The sequence below is a fragment of the Procambarus clarkii genome, chromosome 19 (genome assembly GCF_040958095.1).
Source record: "Procambarus clarkii isolate CNS0578487 chromosome 19, FALCON_Pclarkii_2.0, whole genome shotgun sequence".
NCBI classification, from domain to species: domain Eukaryota; kingdom Metazoa; phylum Arthropoda; class Malacostraca; order Decapoda; family Cambaridae; genus Procambarus; species Procambarus clarkii.
This window is the reverse complement of record NC_091168.1, coordinates 29017210-29036776: the sequence shown is the minus strand read 5'-3', so window position 1 is coordinate 29036776 and position 19567 is coordinate 29017210. Positions and strand designations below refer to the sequence as shown.

At 40.3% G+C, this 19567-nt stretch overlaps 1 protein-coding gene across 1 annotated transcript in view; it reads right to left on the bottom strand.

Moving 5' to 3' along the window:
• Positions 1-3487: 3487 nt before the first annotated feature.
• Positions 3488-19567, bottom strand: part of LOC123757380 (uncharacterized) — a 759793-nt gene continuing 743713 nt past the window's right edge. Inside the window, exons 6-11 of the mRNA XM_069327407.1 lie at positions 17453-17816; positions 14263-16000; positions 11770-12002; positions 11217-11352; positions 5297-7123; positions 3488-4719 (exon numbers count right to left, since the gene is read on the bottom strand). Of these exons, the coding sequence (XP_069183508.1) occupies positions 4559-4719; positions 5297-7123; positions 11217-11352; positions 11770-12002; positions 14263-16000; positions 17453-17816 (4459 nt within the window). The 3' untranslated portion in view covers positions 3488-4558. The remainder of the gene's footprint in view (positions 4720-5296; positions 7124-11216; positions 11353-11769; positions 12003-14262; positions 16001-17452; positions 17817-19567) is intronic.

The window sequence follows — 19567 nt, the reverse complement described above, 5'->3', positions numbered from 1 at the left end:
TAGGTTAGGTTAGGTTAGGTTAGGTTAGGTTCCTCTTAGGTGCCCCTCAATACGGCTCAAAAATCACGCTCAGGAGTCAAATTTCCGACATTTCAGACATTTTGAAAACTGCAGGGGGGTTTGGGCAAAATATGACCCATCGCCGTTTTCAGTAATTGGCATATTTTCGGTATGAAACGTCTTAATTTGAAACTGAAAATAGGTGCAGAGAGTCAGAATTCGGCTCAAAAATTTAATTTTTGTAATTATGTAATTTTTAATGACAATGTGAGGTCTCACTTCAGGCAAGTGTTACAATGTAGGAGGAAAAAAAAAGTGTTGCTAGACAGGTTTTTAGCGAGAAAAACAAGCAGTGATCCACGAGCAGGTCCTAGTGGTATGCAGGCAAAATGTGCCAGTGTGTGTGTACCCCAGAGTCACTGCCTGATGTTATAATGGAAGGGTCGGCCCCTTCCAAACACTAACACCTCTCCTCCTCCTCCCCCCCCCCCCCCCCCATCCTTACCATCTTCCATATGCCAACAAAAGTCATCAGTAAAGGTAAGTAATAACTTGTACATACTTTAGTACTGAAGATTTGGGTGAATTAGGTATAAAATTTACTTGAAAGTTAATTTTTTGAGGAGTTTGGAACGGATTAATTCAATTTTATTTTTTATGGGGAAATTCGCTTCAGTTTACGAATATTTGGCTTACGAGCCATCTCTGGGAACAGATTAAATTCGTAAGCTGAGGTACCACTGTACCTGTAACTATTTTGTATCCAGTGATCATATCATCACCTTTTCCTCTATCTTCTTGCTTTGGTCTATTTAACACAATTTAACCTCTCCTCGTAGCTCTTGCTTTTCAGTACTGTATTGGAAGCCATTTAGTTGCATATCTTTTTACCTTTTCCAGTACTTAACTAACAGTAATGGTACTGTACTCCTTTTAGGTGATTTTAACTGTTAGCGTGGCCTTTGGAGCAATGATCTGACAAATAACTGCTTGATGGGGTTCTGGGAGTTGTTCTACTTCCCAAGCTCGGCCCGAGGCCAGGCTTGACTTGTGAGAGCTTGGTCCAACAGACTGTTGGATCCACATATCCACCACAGCCCGGTTGTTCCTGCAATGTTTGTTATACTTCCTAAATACCTGAAGCTGGCTTCTAGAATCTTTTTATCCTCTCTTCTCCACTTGAATTCCTGTGAGCCGACTCATATCGACTAGCACACTCACTTTTTTCTGTATCACTCTCTCTGCTCCTTTGTCATTTACATAGATGTAATGGGGAAGGTCCTCGGTGACTTACATAAGTGACCATTTCTCTATCCTCGTAATCCTTTTTTTCTGTCTGTCCTCATCTCTTTCTCTTGATGGCAGTTTGATAAGGTGGAATGCCATCTTTTCACTCTACCCAACCTATCTGATCTACCTCTCCCTCGAGTGTTCCTCCTTTTTCACAGCATTTTTTTTTTTCTTTTTAGATGCTGCCCTCTACTCTGTTCCTTGCTATGCCTCCTATAGCATGTGGAATTTGGATTCAGTACTTGGGCTGTATGTTGTAAGCATGGAGCCTGGAAGAGAGGCTGACACACCCAAAACTTTCATTTTGTTTTGGAAGGAAAGTGCAGTGGGCTGTAGGGCCCACCCTATAGCTAAACACAAGAGGTGATAATTTTGTCTCTGGCATTATGGTTGATCTTTGTGTTGGTTGTGAACTGGGCTGGCACTTTAAATCTAACTCTGGAACTTATCTTCCTCCCCCTTTCCTTGCTCATATGCTCCTTATTGAATCATGTCCCTTGGAATTTTGCTCTCACCTTCATGTCCCTTTTAATAATTACTTCTCTCTTGGAATGCCTGCCTGTCTTCCGTCCTGCAGTACTATAGCAGCATGGGCTCCGACAGCATTCAATATATGATTCATCATTGCCCCTCAGTGTGCCTTTCAGTATTTGCTGAATATCTATAACCATATTCAGGAGGTGACATCAGTCCCCAAGGACCGACTTGAGCCTTGTGTTCAGGAACAAATGACTACCGACTCCTGTTAGCAGGCCGAGTTTTCCTATCCCTCATGGTACAACCTGTCCTCTTAAAAATAACGTCGCTTTTGGCCGTTTACCCGTATGGTCAAATTTGGACGTAATTTGAAAATTAAAAAAAAAAAAATGAAAATATATTTGGTATTTTTTTTCAACAACAGTAAGTTAAGGGTCCTCTGATAGGTTAGGTGGGCAGGAAATTCTTATAGTTTCAAAACGTTATGAAAAATGTTAATTTAATTAAAAGTGTCCTCTCCTAACCTCTCCGCGTAGGCCGGACGACTCAAACAGAAAACGGAACAGAACGTCACTTTTGTGAGTCGATTTCATTTCAAATTACGTCCAAATTTGGCCATAGCGCGCATACGAGCAAAAAGTGACGTTATTTTTAAGAGGACGGGTTGCATGGTAACAATTGCCCACTAGTTTCCCTTGAATATGACCCTCCAATCGTTTAACAACGAAGTACCCAATCACTGCTGGGTGAACAGAGGTATACAGTTAAGGATAGATGCCTAGTCAATCCTCAGCTAGGATATGATCCTAGGACAAATTGCTCACAAAGTATGGGAAGAGTGTATTACCATTCAGAAACCTAGTTTTCGAGGGACTTTCCCTAAGGAATTTTGTCCCGTTGCCCTGACGAGTTGTTTGCAAGCTGTTTGAACGTGTAGTTAATAACCTGTGTGATTCTTAGAACACCATCACTACCTTTTCCCCACGCAATTCACCTACATTTAGAGGTCTACATTTGTACTGCCTTTATTGCGAATATATGTTATTACCATTGCTTTTGATCTGGAAAAGCTTATGACACCACCTCAAGATAAGATATTTAATCCTAACTGCATGCTTTAAGTTTTTGTTGCAATCTACCACTCTTCCTTCAAAACTTCCTCCACTTTGACTTTTTCAACAATGAGAGCATTACTCATAGTAGCATTCTGAGCACCACTCATTTTTCCTGGTTGTCCTTAATGATATTCCTTCGATCTGGCATTTTCTCAGCCTGTCATGTTGACAATCTCATGCTTTGCTGTTGTGCCAACAACTTCCCTTTCCTCCAACATGCAATTGATAGTGGTGTCTTGGGCCATTGATCATAGCTTCTCTATAACTGAGACTTGTGCTATGACTTACCCTGAAATATGTCATTCTTTGTCCCCACTTATTATGGTAATCCCCTTCTGTATAAAGATCCTGCTAAATTTTGGGATTGATCTTTGACACCCCCATATCTCTTGCCTCCAGGTTGAATGCACTAAGGCCCTGTATTTCCTGGGAAGCTAATATATTTGAAATCTAATTTCAATAATCTAATAACTCTGGTGCTCGTCTTCCTCCTCCTTTCCTTTCCTCCTATCAGAAAATTGATAAAGAAGATATCACTTATCTATCTGCACTCCTGTCATGGAGGAGGAGATGGGGGAAGCTGCCTGGTATAGTAAATAAGTATGTAACTAAACAATCATTTATTTTACACAATACATGACTATGCTGGCAAAAAGACCACCTTTATAAATATAGAAAAGAGATAGTTCATACATACCTCTCTGTAATTTCTGTTTGTTGACAAACCTATGTATTTCACTAGCTACCAATGTACATTCAATATATATTAATGTATTATGTGCATTTGATTTAAGTAAATCACACATGCAACTGAGATAATCTTGCATAATCACCTGTATGCAAGAAACAATTGCTCACAAATATACAGTACGAATCACATTCACCAAAAAAGCTATTCTATTGACTTAGACTAAACAATATAAAACATTTAATGTTGATCAGTAAAGAAAAATTTAATTAAATCCTTCCTCTTCCATCTATGGCTAAAGCAATTCCTGCATGAAACCATCATCTTTTGAGCCCGTGTGACAACATTGACACACATGCTCTATTACCCTCAAGATATCCCCCTACCCCTCAAGAGGTGGTGGGAGGGGGGATACAAAATTTGTGATAGTTTTTACTGATAAGATTCCCATTTTCCTTTCCATGATCAATGCTCAATTTTATATTATTTACTCTAGGGCATTATTTGTTTCTTTCTATTGCCACAAGTACATCGACTGGGACTGTGTTTCAACAAAGAATATAAATAAGTTATAACTAATTTCATTGTACACAATTTGATGCAAAATAATAAATTATTATACCCAAATTACATAAATGTTCAAATTTTCCTGCAAACTGAAATTGAATACCTTGTTAGAAAATAGATATCACATACTGGGACCATAATAATGCAGCTGAGATCATAGATATATGTAGGTTCTTGTTACAATTTGTCTGATTTATAATTGATTTTTTATCACTATACGTGATGTACATAGATAACCTGAGACATGGGCAAATAAATTGATTTACAATTCCCAAAATAATTGACTGCAAAGAAGTGCACAAATGTCAATGGAACAAAGCTTATGCTGTAACTGAACATAACTCATTTGTGAACCTATGATACGCTGGACAAATGAAAATAATACAAAGTGGAATACAATGCGCTTAAACAGCCCCCAATGTCAGTTTATAAGGGTTTCATGTCGTTCTCTAGGCAAGAAAGCTGTAACAATAAGGACACGACTCCGGGCGGCTGCTACGCGCTTTTGCAAGATGACCGTCTCCCTCGCGAGTGCTTCCACAAAAGTGCGATGATCCAGTGGCGAATCCTCCTTTACGTGTACTGTAAGGGAAGGAAAAGCAGGGTTACTTGTACTTATGCTCATCATACCTCTGTATTGTGGTTATACTATATGACTCAATTCTATGCTTTCCATCTTATAAGAAACCTCAAATTTGTGTGTTATAAAGTATGGTGTAAGGGTCAACCAACCCACATCTGGCTACTGCACAATAATAAAAATTTTCTACTGAAACCAATTGCTACACATACTGAATTTCCCAAAAATGAACTAATAAAAATTCTATTATATACTGTACTACCACTAAAGCAAACTACAAAGCTAAACAATAAAATTTAAAGCTGGGGAATACCATTTTCTTTTATTAAAAGAATAAGAGGAAAATTTGTAGAAGGCAGCATTTCTAGAGGTTCAAGTGCTGTCTTGCAAAACAATAGTAACAAATCTACTTCTTTAACACAATAAGAAAACTAATTTAGTATCTACAAAAGTTCACGATTACTAATATATTTGCACAATATGCGTTTCACAAAATTCTACCATTTAAATGAAAATAATGAAAACTTAAATCTACAAAAAAACAAAAGGAGTGCAGTTGCATACGTACATTTGACTTACGTTCGTAGCTCCAGGAGTCAGCAGGAACATTGAGATTTCCCTTGGCCTGTGCCAAGTCAGCTTTCAATGATCTTTGAGCTGATTTCAAAGACAAAATTTGCTGACGAGATGCCCTCAGCTGAGGGATTTTGGCTGCACATGGCCGGCCTTCATATCTTTTCACATCCTCCTCACACCACTCCTCAACCTCTACTTTGGATGGAACACTTAAAACCTGAGGTTTTGGTTGAAGTTGAGGATGTATAAAGGCTTGAGAATGAGCCTGGGCATCTCTTCGCTGTTCTTCATCCATCTCTGAATCCTGAGAAGAGCTGAATGAGGAGCACTCAGAGTCTCGTGGAATACTCTCGTATCCAGAGGACTCCCCCAGGGATGGATTAGTGCCAAGAGATCCACTGTTTGCTGCTGGATGGTGGTGCTGATGTGGCTGGAGATTTTGAGTAGTTCTCCAAGCCTCATTGCTTTCCATAGGTGTAGCACTACCTTGGGTAGCTGCACCGGAATCGTGACCAGAGTCATAACCTTCGGTGGGCGTAGGAGCATCTGGGGGATACATCAACGTGCACGTATACCGATAGTTACCCCTGGTGCTTCCAGCCTGAGGCTTGACTGCACCTACACGGGCAGATTTACCCCAGCGTGTGCGCACTGATACTGTATCACCTCGTCTGCTAACACTTTGCTTAGCTACACTTTGCGAGACCACTCGGGAGGGAGACTTTATCAAGTTTTTTGAATTGCGATCTGGAGATTTAGAACTTTCTCTACTTTTGGTAGGGTTTTTAACTTTGGAATCTTTTATTTTTGCCATATTTTTCTTATTTTCTACTATCTTATTATTATTTTGCTTTGCTACTTTGTAAGGAGTTTTCGATTTACTTTTACCAACGCCTACACAGAGGAATTTGGAAAGTTTAGAAGTTTGCATCATATACTCGGAGTCTTCACTTATATTACTAACACAGTCACTTTCGTTATCACTCTTTCCAGTCACCGTTCGCTCATCATTCACATCTATAACATCATCATCTTTGCTATAATCATATTGTACAGGGTTGCAAAGCACAACATTTGCTTCAACATCTTCTATAAACTCGGGTAATGACACTCCATTTATGGGTACTCTCTCAGCCAGCTTTTCTGTTGAGTCTACCAACTGTGCATCCCTTAAATGTTTCAGACTAGCTTCTGAAGCTTGACGTGTCAGGCAAGGGTCTGATGTTACATCAGGTTTATGCACAGATGAAAAATTGAAAAACATTGAAGGAATATATGGTACAAGATCACTTTGTACATCACAAGTGCAGTGATCTTCATGGAAATCAAGATCATCTGTTCCAATGCACTTATCACTCGCAGAGTCTTCCAATGTTTCCAAAGGTCGGCTTAACCACTGTGATTTACTCCTCAGAGCAGATTCTAGCTTAAGAATGCTGTCACCATGACGTAACTGCTTTTTGTTGCAATGCCGACACAATTTTCCATCAGCCTGTGCAGGTTCACTACATATGCTATCATCTTCTAATGGAGGTTTCTGGTCCTCAAGCAATGAATCATGGCTGTTGGTCAAAATTTCTGCCAATGTAGCAGCTTGAAGTCTTGGACCTCCAGTGTGAACTCTTGGGCTTTGACGTGCAAGCGTTCGATACAAATCATGTATCTTGGCAAGTTCATGAAGATTCTTGTTTGCTACATCTGATTGCAAGGCTAAACTTAGATCTTGGCACACTCGACCATAATCTGTAACCTCAAACAGACTAAAAGGTCTAGAGTCATCGTCATCAGAATCATCTTCATCCCCCGTCTCGCCCATCTGAGAGTATGAATCTGAAAGGTGAAGGGAGAGTTAATGCAGTATGCCCCTCTGATATCTCCAATTTATGTACATTGCTGTATATAATACTTTTTTAATAAACAAATATTTATATTCTTTTCATCTTATGCTTATTTCTAAAATCTTTCACTATAAATACTTAATTCAGGCTTCTTATTCAAGGACATCTGTCATACACTTCAACAAATGCAATAAATAAAACATTAGATATGTTGTGGCTGCATGAGGGTAAATCGAGGAAGGTATCGGGGTGATGTAAATGCAGATTTTCTTATAATCTTTAAATTCTAAACTCAAAAAGGTGAATGCTGCAGATATGTACAGTATAAGGAAAAGAACACGACTAAGAGGGACAACCACCCTTCACTACATGTCTCGGTGATTCCCGCAAACCTCAAGCATTGAATGTAATAAAAACCCTTTTCTGGTGGGGCTCCTCATTAGCTTTCTGAGCTAAGCACTGGTCCAGCCAACCCTTAGGGAGAGCACCGGGCCTCCAAGACCCGGTGCTGCACGAGGGTAAAAACTTGCCTGTTAACCAGGACCAGAATCTGGCAAAAGAAGCTTGGGGGATTAAAGAACCCAAAACCATCCTCTGCTTCATGCTTAAGCTAAGTAATGTTGGCTAGTCTTGAAATATTAATTCTACCAGAGGCCATTGTTTTGTTTCTCCTTCACAATCGTGTTTTATGTCACCCACATTGCAGGTGTCCAACCTTTGTATTTCACATTGATGGTCCTTTCTTTCCTTGGTAGCCAGCTTGTATTTTAACAAGTCACCCTGCAACTGAACCATCTGGCAGAGTGGCTGAACACACATGCTTGCCACTGCCAAAATGGAAAGTCAGCAGACAAACAAAACCCAAAAGTTATGGCCACAGCAATGCAGAGGACGAGGAAAACCCAGAAAAGGTGTGACACTTCCAGCAAGCGCTTGTCCCATTCTCTCTTGCAAACCTCTACTTGTTTCAGTAATAGTCTTATACTGTACTGTATTTAGTTAGAAAAGGTTGAAGAACTGTGGGCCTCTAATGTTCATAGTGTTCTCTGGTTGTGCCTATGGCACTTCTACTCTTCTTACCATATATATTGCTCCAATAAGTAATTTTGTTTATATTATGTGATACTGTATCTCATCTCCTTTCTAGAGCACATTTCAAGTGCACTGAGATGGTCCCAGTAATTTAGGTGCTTTACTGTATGCATGCCATGCAAATTCTTTGAGTTCCTTTTATTTCAGAATCCTTTCACTCGAAGGTCCTCATAATCCACCTTGTTATTTTCCTGGCTGATGCCACATTTGCTTTGTAATGCTCACTAAACATTCGGCCATCTGACATTATAATTCTCAGATCACAACTTTGGTTTACTGGTACATTTTACATTCAGTTTGTCCAGATATTGAAAATACTTTACCTATATTCCTTTGGAACTCATTTTAAGGGCTAGTAGTAGTAGGCATCCATCAGTCTAAGAAGACTATGGAGTTGCGCTCTGGTTGTTGGTCTGAAGTGGCCTCTAGAGGGCGCAAAGCCAGGGTAGGTTGATACGGAGGAGAAGCTGTTACCCAGGCAGCAGGTCCCCCCTCTCCATGGTGCAGAAAGTCTCCAATGGAAATGCAAACGCCAATATGATTGGTTCCAGCGCCGTTGCAGGAACTGTGAGTTCCAGGGTTGACCTCGAAGTTGGTGAAAGAAGGCACAGAGACTCCAAACCCGGAGACTGCCGTGGTCGGGGCCGGAGATAATTACTATGGGTTTCTGTGAGTACTCCTAATATTGAATTCAACTTAATTAGCATGAGATGAGCAGATGTGAACAACAGTGTGATGATGCAATAGTACTGGTATTGGGCACACACTTCTTTCTTGGAACATCTACATAGAGAATGACATACACACAGCAACAGTAAGGAAAGAGACGCAGCAAAGTGGGAAACACTGAAGCGAGTGCCAAAGCCAAGTCAGTTACAAGCGTGCACATCATGCATCCAACAGGGCACATTGCGCTGTCTAAGTTTAAACTGACAACTAAGAGAGAACACTGTACAAAAGGATATATAGATTTCTGGATGAAAGCCAAGTCAACTTAAGTGTTGATTGGTCATCGCCTGCCAAAATTGACAGATCTTCTTGAGGTTATCTTGAGATGATTTCGGGGCTTTTTAGTGTTCCCGCGGCCCGGTCCTCGACCAGGCCTCCACCCCCAGGAAGCAGCTTGTGACAGCTGACTAACACCCAGGTACCTATTTTACTGCTAGGTAACAGGGGCATAGGGTGAAAGAAACTCTGCCCAATGTTTCTCGCCGGCGCCTGGGATCGAACCCAGGACCACAGGATCACAAGTCCAGCGTGCTGTCCGCTCAGCTGACCGGCTTCCCCCCCCTCCCCCCCCGGATACACACACAGAATATGAATAGCTCTTTTTCTTGGAACCTGCAGTTGCAATTATCTGGTGGCTGGTAATGCCAAGAGGACTATCAAAGTCAGAGTTTTATAAACTGCACTATCCAAGGGGCCTGACAGCCGAGTGGACAGTGCTTGGAATTCGTAGTCCTGAAGTTCCGGGTTCGATCCCCGGTGGAGGCAGAAAACAAATATGTGGAGTTTCTTTCATCCTGATGTCCCTGTTACCTAGCAGTAAATAGGTACCTGGGAGTTAGACAGCTGCTACAGGCTGCTTCCTGGGGGTATGTAACAAAAAGAAAACTTTGTCGAGGACCGGGACGCGGAGACGCTAAGCCCCAAAATCATCTCAAGATAACCTCAAGAAGATCCTGGTGGTCATTTTGGGGATGGACTGAGTGAGCTCCATTGACCCACTGTGATAATAATTCTAGGTCACCTGGCCTGACTTCACAATCCTGCTCTATTGACATATTGGATTTACTTTAGGAAGCAACCAAATGTGGGAGCTCAGAAATGTCTGCCAATTGACCGTACAAGAAATACATCTAGAAGTACCTACACTATCCACCCACTTTCACACAAAGGACAAATACAGTATGACTACTATATTCTAAGATACAACCTTGATTCAATGAACTACATGGGACCAACCCCAGTTTGTTGCAGTGAAGGATTTGTTGCAACCAGATATGACTCGAATAGGCATTTCCCATGCCTTTTGGGTTAAATTTCACTTGGCAAAATGTTAATTTCAACCTATAATATAATACACAATTACTAAATGAACATGTCTGTAAAAAGAAAATGTAACCACATCTAGTTTATTTTTCACGTCTCCAGCCTCAAACTCATTTTCAAAAGGTAGCAGGACCATACCTGAGTGAACAAAAACCTTGCTAACTTAAAATGAAAAACCATAGAATTTGGTGTTCAACATTCTCAAGGCTCCAACTATTTCTTGTAATGTTGAGTCCATCTACAAAAATCATCACAAATGTGATTGGAGCCTTATTAAGAGTTCATACCACAATATTTCCCATACTCAATAGGCTGATTTCACTGAGTGAAATTTTAATTCCAATCCATCACATGAAGGACAGGTTGAACTACCAAGAGAACCAGCCTATAAAGACACTTAACTGTACTGTAGTAGCATATTTCCCGCACCTTGAAATCTCATTTTCAAAAGGAAAAAGGACTCATTCGTGAACAAAAACCCAGGGAATCTCAAAATTAAATGAACCATATAATTTGGTTTTAAATACTGTATGCTCATTGGCTTTCCCCAAGGCCCCTTACTATGTCATGTAATGTTGCACCCATCCATGAAAATCATTAAAAATGTGATTGGAGGCATATTAAGAGTTAAACTAAAAACATTCACACTAAAAAAAATGAAAACAAAACATCCAACATCACAAATATTCCAAAACAAAAAAAAAAAAGAAAAAAAACACGTCCAACAAAACAACACTAAAATACCCAACCAAAAAAAATGTCAAGCCTCCCAACCAGAGATTCCCCAAATTAAGGTTCCACTGTACATGATATACGGATCAAACTACTGTATGGCTATTTTTTTTTATAAATGAATTTATAGTGTCTTGTAACAAACGGGAATTCATTTACATATTACGTATATTTTTTTCCATACATATTATTGCCAACAAGAAACTTACCAGTAAATGTAGAAGCACATGTGAGATTTTCTTCTGATAACACCCTTAGTGGATGATCGTCGCTCGTTTCCACACTCATCACCTCACTCTGACACGGTGTGTCAGCTAAGGCTCTGACAATATCTTCCTCGCAAACCTGAGGAATCCGATAAGACTGAAATTTAATCCTTGCAATACATATATATATGAAATAGTTGATGTTCAAGACATCCATATAAACAATATGCATTAAGGATTACACCTAAATAATAATTCCTAGAAAACGTGAGGATAGCAAATGTTTAATTGCAAGAATTTTTTCCTGGTCATGTGCAAGAAATCACAAAGAAACTGGATAATTGTATGAACTTATTATTCTTTAACACTTCCTGGGGAGATACTGAAGAACATAAACATGTTTCCTGCACTTATGTACAGCATGTTTAGTGATGTGTGTAAACAAGATGCAAACTGAAATGTGAAGAACTAATAAGTAAAGTATAGTATATCTGAAGGCTATGGTTAAGAGGGTTCAATTAATTAGAAAACCATAATTTTTTGGAATAACACACACCTGCACACAACAATCAACAGTCACCGCAGGATAATCTGGGACCTGCACCTCAATCAATTCAGTGGAGTGATGTGTCCCTGAGGAAGCCACTGATCGTCTCACCCATCCTCTTCTTGGCGTTGTGCTCATCCCATCACCTTCAAGACCGGCTGCTTCTAAATCCTCCTGCTCTTCCTTGTCTTGATCTTCAGCTGTTATGGCCGCTTCTAACTCTGGTTCTTCTAAGACTGTTGCTGTTTATAGAAAAAAAATAATATTAATGGCAAAACAGTTATAGGTCAACCCTAAGAGCAAGTACTTGTATGTACAGTATTTGGGCCACATTGAGGGAAACTGCATTATACAAGATAAGATTGACAGGTATAGTATATAGATGATGCTGCTTTGCAAAGATTAAAGAAGAGTGAATAGAAGTCAATAGAAGTTAAAAGTTGACTGATGCTTCCAAATGTAACCAGTGTGATTGGGGCCAAGTATAACCCAATGCCCGAAACGCTTTGCGTAATAGTGGCTTTAGGCATTGTATGTACTAGCTCTACCTATAAGTCAACCAATCTTTGTAAAAATTTATTGTATGTATGTACCTTACCTAAATAAAAATTATTATTATTATTATAACCGGGTACCTGGATATGACCATATACCTGGAGGTGGTGGATATGGACTTTGGGGAACAAATGAGTGGCATAGCTCGGAATGAATGTTGAATTTCTCAGTACATTATAATTCCCCCTTTTATCAGGGACAGGAAGCCTGTACTTAGGCTTGTATCGAAGTCACCTTAGGCCGAACTACTGACCTTCCCCAGGATGCAACCCACAGCAGTTTCCTAACTCCCTGGCACCTATTTGCTGCTAGGTGCAGAGGCATCAGGTGAAAGGACCACAATATTTATTCTTTAATGTTGTCGAGGACAGAAAGTCTGTACTTTACTTAGCCTTCTTGAGGTCCCCCCTAAGTCAACTCTACTGACCAGTTGCAGGTATGATGAAAGCGTAGGGTAGGAAGCGTAAATTGCAAGATCAAGGAAAATTTATCAAGATGGTCTGGGCATGGATGATATAGTGAAGAAAGTTTATTCAAGTGAATTTTAGGGGTGGAGAGAAAGGGCAAGAAGATGGGTAGATATGGAGAGTTTGATTGATTACACAATGGAACATTACTTCTGTTCCTTGGTAGTATTTCTTATCTTCCAATTGCTTATAACTACAAAGTATAGAAAATGTTTATTATTCCCCTCAAACTTTACTTTGACCTATGCCTAAAGGTACTTGAAGGCTGCAAACTGCATCTACAACCGTGACAAAGTTTCATGTCGGCCTCCTTCCAGTATCTTAAAGATGTCTTCCCTAAACTGACTGAGGCAAAGGTTATGGCAAAGTTTGAGAGGAATAGCCATTTTCTATACATTGGAGGAATAAGCAATCAGAAAATATTATTCAGGAACAAAAAAAAAAAAAAAATTATAGTAAGAAAAACCCACATTGTGTATTTGTGAAGATTAGACGTTGAGATGTACATCTCTTCCTAATCACACACTCAGACTTTGACAAAGCACTCAAGAAAGTACAAAAAGATTGGGTGTAAATTCTTAACATAAATTTCACAAATACAGTACACAAGTGTGGGATTTTATCCTATATTATTATGTCTGTGAGAAGACATTACCATTATTAATTTGTTATAGTGTTATGTGTACATATTTAAATGTACAGTAGTATGAAAGATATACAGAACATGGAAGTGATACGAGGAAAGGGTTTATGACAGAATGAAGAAAAGGAATAGTTCCCAACCACTTGGACAGTCGGGGATTGAACGCCAGCCTGCAATAAACGAGACTGTCACACTACCCTCCAGGGGCCAGATTCACGAAAGAACTTACGCAAGCACTTACGAACGTGTACATCTTTCCTCAATCTTTGACGGCTTTGGTTACATTTATTAAACAGTTTACAAGCATGAAAACTTCCCAATCAACTGTTGTTATTGTTATAAACAGCTTCCTGGTGCTTCGGAGCTCATTAACTGTTTAATAATTGGAAACATAGCCGCCAAAGATTGAGAAAAGATGTATAGGTTAGTAAGTGTTTGCGTAAGTGCTTTCGTGAATCTGGTCCCAGGCCAAGTGGGTGGGCACCAGGTAGAAACAGATAAGTGACATTTTTGTGTAACAACTAATGAATGCTTTCCATCTACTCCCTAGTATGTGCTGGTTCTCCATGATGCTATTTATGGTGGCGATGGGTGTCATTTTATATGTCATTAACCATCTCCACTCCATGAAAGTGAGAAAGGCAGGTACTTGCATAATAGTCATAATGAGAATTGTTTAATTTGAATAACTCATTTTATATTTGCTCATTACTACTAAAGTGCAGGTACTGAATAATGAAAACATCTCAATACAATGTTAAAAGTAATAATAAAATAGTGTTAAAAGTAACACTATTGTATGATTTGTAATATAACACTAAAATAATTGAAACTTACCAAGGCCCAAATGTGCCTGTCGTTTGCACTCTTCCTCTTCACATGATAGCAGGGAACTCAACTCCTCACATTCTTCTGCCAAAGCTTCACACTGAGAACAGATATCATCTATGGATGGTTCATCAACTCCTGAAGCCTCATCTGGAGAGCAATGAGGCTCAGTGCTCTTCTCATCTAAGGTAGGTTCATTTAATGCAACCTCTGTCTCACTGGGAGTTGGGTTAGGTCTATCAGCTTCTGAATTTTCAGTTGGAATAAGGTTTTTACGTTCAAGCTCCTCAATCAGGCTAGGCTGGGGTGGTAGGGCAGAATCTGGACCATTTGGTCTGCCAGGACCAGATGGTGGATCTTCACTTAATGTATCTTGATCACTGTCTAGTGTAGACTCTTCACAAGTCCGGAACTGAGTGAGATGTGTAAACTGCTGTTGGTTAGTGGAAGGCTGGTTTGGCGTTTGAGCCGGAATGGTCTGTTGCTGCTCAAGTTGTTGCACAACCTGTGCCGTTTGAACTGCCACCCAACGCTCTATCATAGTTTTCTTGTGGTCGTCCATGAAACCATAACTAATAGGTGTTACCTGAGGTCCATCAACCCATGTCTCCGATTTATTGGTTTTAATCTTCTGTGCTGCAGTTACTCGTGACTTGTGCATACGTGGCCCATCAATCCACTGCTCATCAGACACTACTGCATCACTTGTTCCTTTTACAGAAAGGCGACTTTGTTGCTGCTGTTGCTGCTGCTGCTGTAGTTGTTGCTGCTGCTGTTGCTGCTGTTGTAGTTGCTGTTGCTGCTGTTGTAGTTGCTGCTTTTGATGCTGTTGAAACTGTTGAATTTGTTGTTGAAGGTGCTGATGTTGCATTTGCTGTTGTATATTCTGAGGTTGTTGTTGAGATTGTTGGGATTGTTGCTGCTGCTGAAGTTTTTGATGGTATTGTTGTTGTTGTTGTTGCTGCTGTTGCAGCTGTTGCTGCTGCTGTTGTTGCTGCTGCTGAAGTTGTTGAACTTTTTGTTGTTGCTGCTGCTGCTGTTGGAGTTGTTGCTGCTGTTGCAATTGCTGTTGTTGCAACTGCTGTTGTTCAAGTAGTTTTTTATGATGGAGCTGCTGAGTTGAGATAGGGAGACGGGATCGCTGAAATACCGGAACCAAGTTATTTGGCTCCTCATATGCGTTATAATTAAAGTGCCGGAGATCACCAGGCACTAAGGGGCCTAGGGTGACCTGAGGCTTAAAGGAGGATAAGAGAGGCTGCTGTCCACTAGTGCTGTTGTATGCAACATGGCTTACACCTGGCTGATGACGAATAAATCCACCCCCGGGAGAGACTTTTCCAGCAGTGGCTTGACTATTGACACTGCTTACTGTCCGTGGAGGTGGTCTAGGTTTAAGCTGTGATCGTCCATTGGGCACAGAACGTGATGTTGGTGTTGGGCTGGCAGAGGCTGCTCGACGACTGTGTGCAGGTGTTGGAGATGCTGAATGTGGCCTCAAGTGTTCCATTGACCGAAGTCGTGTAATTGGCCATAGCTGCTGGTTAGTGTGATGTGGCATGAAAACTGGCGGATGTTCATTATCAGTTGTATCACCTGGTCCACCACCCCCAATATAAATTACTGTATCACATGATTGTTCTGACGAAGAAAAATCCATGGATGATGACCCAGCAGAAGTGTCTCCACCTGAGGATCTACCATGAGAACCCTCCGAGCTGCCTCCAGAACCGGATCCCCCCAGACCCTGCAACAACATTTAGTATTCTTCAGTGATTTGTAAAGTCCTGTACAACAGTGGTGTTCTACCATGAGGGAAATCCTTCCATAATATCATAATTTAAAAGGTAATGAAGTACAGTATTCAGTAAATGAAATGTTTTCTGTGAACTAATTACTACATTATATAAATGAAATACTGTACTCCATTCTATGAAAGAAACATTGTATTTTATGAATTAAATCAGTACTGTATTTTAAGATATAAATAACTCTACATAAACTACATTATTACACAGTAAATATTGTATGAACTAAATAACTACTGTATTTTAAGAATGCAATACAATACTAGTGTATATAAGGAATGAAATACTTTTCATAATTTGAACTTGCCATGGCCAAGAGATTGTCTTGAGCTGGGCTAGGCAATATATATGTTGCAGATAACCAAAGGTGTCATTAAAAATGGCGACAGTTCGATTAGTTTAGTTTATCTCATAACAAATAAAACTACAGTATTTTCTTTTGGAATAGGTCAGTTAGCAAGATATCAATATAAAGCCCAAATTTGATTTCTTTCAAGATAAAGAAAGCCCTCAGTGTGCTCGTAAAGGTTTAATTCAACAGCAAAATATCCTCGGAACTACACCAGTGGTTTCATGCGTGCGCACACAAAAATAAGTTTTATTGAATTACTCCAAAATGTTAAGACAAGTCGTGAGAGCCTACGAGTTGACAGTGTTATAATCAAGACGTGTGTGTGTGTGTGTGTGTTTACCATAGCATTTGAATGGTTTGGTGACAAACACTGGTCAAACTTTTAATAGTATCACACACACACACAATTTAAATTAAAGACGTGAAAGATGGTCAAATTAAATCGCACATCTCACTTCAAAAGCAATAGCACATTTTTACTTGTGTGCATTTATCTTGTGATAAACCTTGTTCCTTATCCTAGAGAGATAGAGGTTTTGTTTAAAAACAAATACAAAATGGTTGGCAAGATCTTTAAAACACACACATTATCCAGAGTGTCAATTATAAAACTGACACCGTTTTCATCCAAATATACTTCTCAATTGTTGTTAATAATGAACTAGTTTATTAACAACTCTTAGAAAAGGCTAATCATTCAATTATCACACAGTAAGCAAAATTATAAACATTCAAAGCTATTCAACTTATTAACTGAAGATTATACAAGTCACTGGTGATATTGACTTCATATAAATCTTAAGATAAAACAGCATTACCTTATAGTGACAATAATACAAAATTTAAAATTCCAGAGTGAGGAAGTAGCTGATGTGAAGTTGTAAAATGGTACCTCAGTCAATCTGTGCAAACTCGGTTAGATAACCTGCCCAAATTCAGTCAAATGCCATCATATTTTAGGTACTGTTTTGATGGACGGTGGAATTTTGTATACGTCAAACAAGGAATAGCAATGGTAGACACAAACACACTTCCTTACCCTCAATTTCTTGCGTCTCATTCGGTGAACTCTTGAAGCTAGCTGGAGTGTTGCAAGTGTGTGCTGTGCATGTCTTGGTGATGGCGAAATATGAACCACCATTGCAGCATGACAAGTTACAGAGCCTAAGGCTTCCTTCAGCAACATGGTTAACTTGCTGTCTCTGTTAGGAAGGTATCTTTGACCATTAAAGATTGCTAGAAGAACTGACGTGAGTGCTGATAATGACATGCCCCCGTGACTGCCACTCAGGTCACCCATGTCAATCATGTGTAGGCGACTACGTCCACCAACAACTGTGGTAAAAATGGAAGAAAACATAATTATTGACAAGTTGTAGAAAATGCCATTATATAATACTGTACTGTACCATATATATCTATTAGTGAAACCCTACCACCTATCTCTATCCATAAGTGAGAATATTTGTCTGTCTGCTTGGCCAAATGCTTGGGGCTAGCCTCACCAAACTTTGCAAGATGAATGGTCTGGGTATGGTATGTGACGGTCCTAGGCTGGTCAGGGTCTGCCCTATTAAGAGGAGAACAGACCCAATAGTGGCTCCCACTATTTGAAAGATGGCTGGCCGAGTTCCTAGATTTCTCGAAAAAAAAGTAAACCTGAATTCAATATTGTTGAATTAGATCTAGGTATCCCCATCTCTGCTGTCAAAACTGTATTGGTCCAAACATTCAGATCTGATAGGAAAGAACTTACCGACTCCCAACGACCTGAAAGTACTAGTATAAAAAGCTATGATTTGTTCAGATCTGAAACCTACATCTATGGACAGCACAAAACGTCCACTAGACTGTACGACACAGTGGTTGCAAGGATCAGGTTGGGTTACCGTTACCTGTGGCAGGTGGCTGCAGGTGACGGGTCTCCCAATCCTGAGCACTCCAGTTGCAAACTCTGTAAGCAGGAACTACGGCATGATCTCCCGCACTACATCACTGAATGCCCAGTTATTAGACCTTTCAGACCAGTTGGCATGAGGTACCTGGAGCTTTGCAATTACTTTATTCACTCTCGTATTCTTGAAGATATCCTCACAGTATACCCAAAATTTGCCAGTGCAGGCTATTAAACACATGGCTCTGTATGACTAACCATCCTGCGAGATGGGGACTTGTATTACCACTGCTACCTTATTCAATCTTGTGGTGTTGATATCCTCAAAATGCATCCGGAGTCTGCCAGTGCAGACCGCTTATCACATGCCTCTGTATGACTAACCATCCTGTGTGATGGTTTTTTTTTAGCATCACCTAGTTAGCTTTTTTGACACACTGTACTCCACTTCATATAGTCTAGGGTAGCTGCACTAATGCAGATGTACCTAATATGTTAATAAAAAAAAATGAATTCAATATTACATTTTCTGAGAGAGAGAGAGAGAGAGAGAGAGAGAGAGAGAGAGAGAGAGAGAGAGAGAGAGAGAGAGAGAGAGAGAGAGAGAGAGAGAGAGAGAGAGAGAGAGAGAGAGAGAGAGAGAGAGAGAGAGAGAGAGAGAGAGAGAGAGAGAGAGAGAGAGAGAGAGAGAGAGAGAGAGAGAGAGAGAGAGAGAGAGAGAGAGAGAGAGAGAGAGAGAGAGAGAGAGAGAGAGAGAGAGAGAGAGAGAGAGAGAGAGAGAGAGAGAGAGAGAGAGAGAGAGAGAGAGAGAGAGAGAGAGAGAGAGAGAGAGAGAGAGAGAGAGAGAGAGAGAGAGAGAGAGAGAGAGAGAGAGAGAGAGAGAGAGAGAGAGAGAGAGAGAGAGAGAGAGAGAGAGAGAGAGAGAGAGAGAGAGAGAGAGAGAGAGAGAGAGAGAGAGAGAGAGAGAGAGAGAGAGAGAGAGAGAGAGAGAGAGAGAGAGAGAGAGAGAGAGAGAGAGAGAGAGAGAGAGAGAGAGAGAGAGAGAGAGAGAGAGAGAGAGAGAGAGAGAGAGAGAGAGAGAGAGAGAGAGAGAGAGAGAGAGAGAGAGAGAGAGAGAGAGAGAGAGAGAGAGAGAGAGAGAGAGAGAGAGAGAGGAGAGAGAGAGAGAGAGAGAGAGAGAGAGAGAGAGAGAGAGAGAGAGAGAGAGAGAGAGAGAGAGAGAGAGAGAGAGAGAGAGAGAGAGAGAGAGAGAGAGAGAGA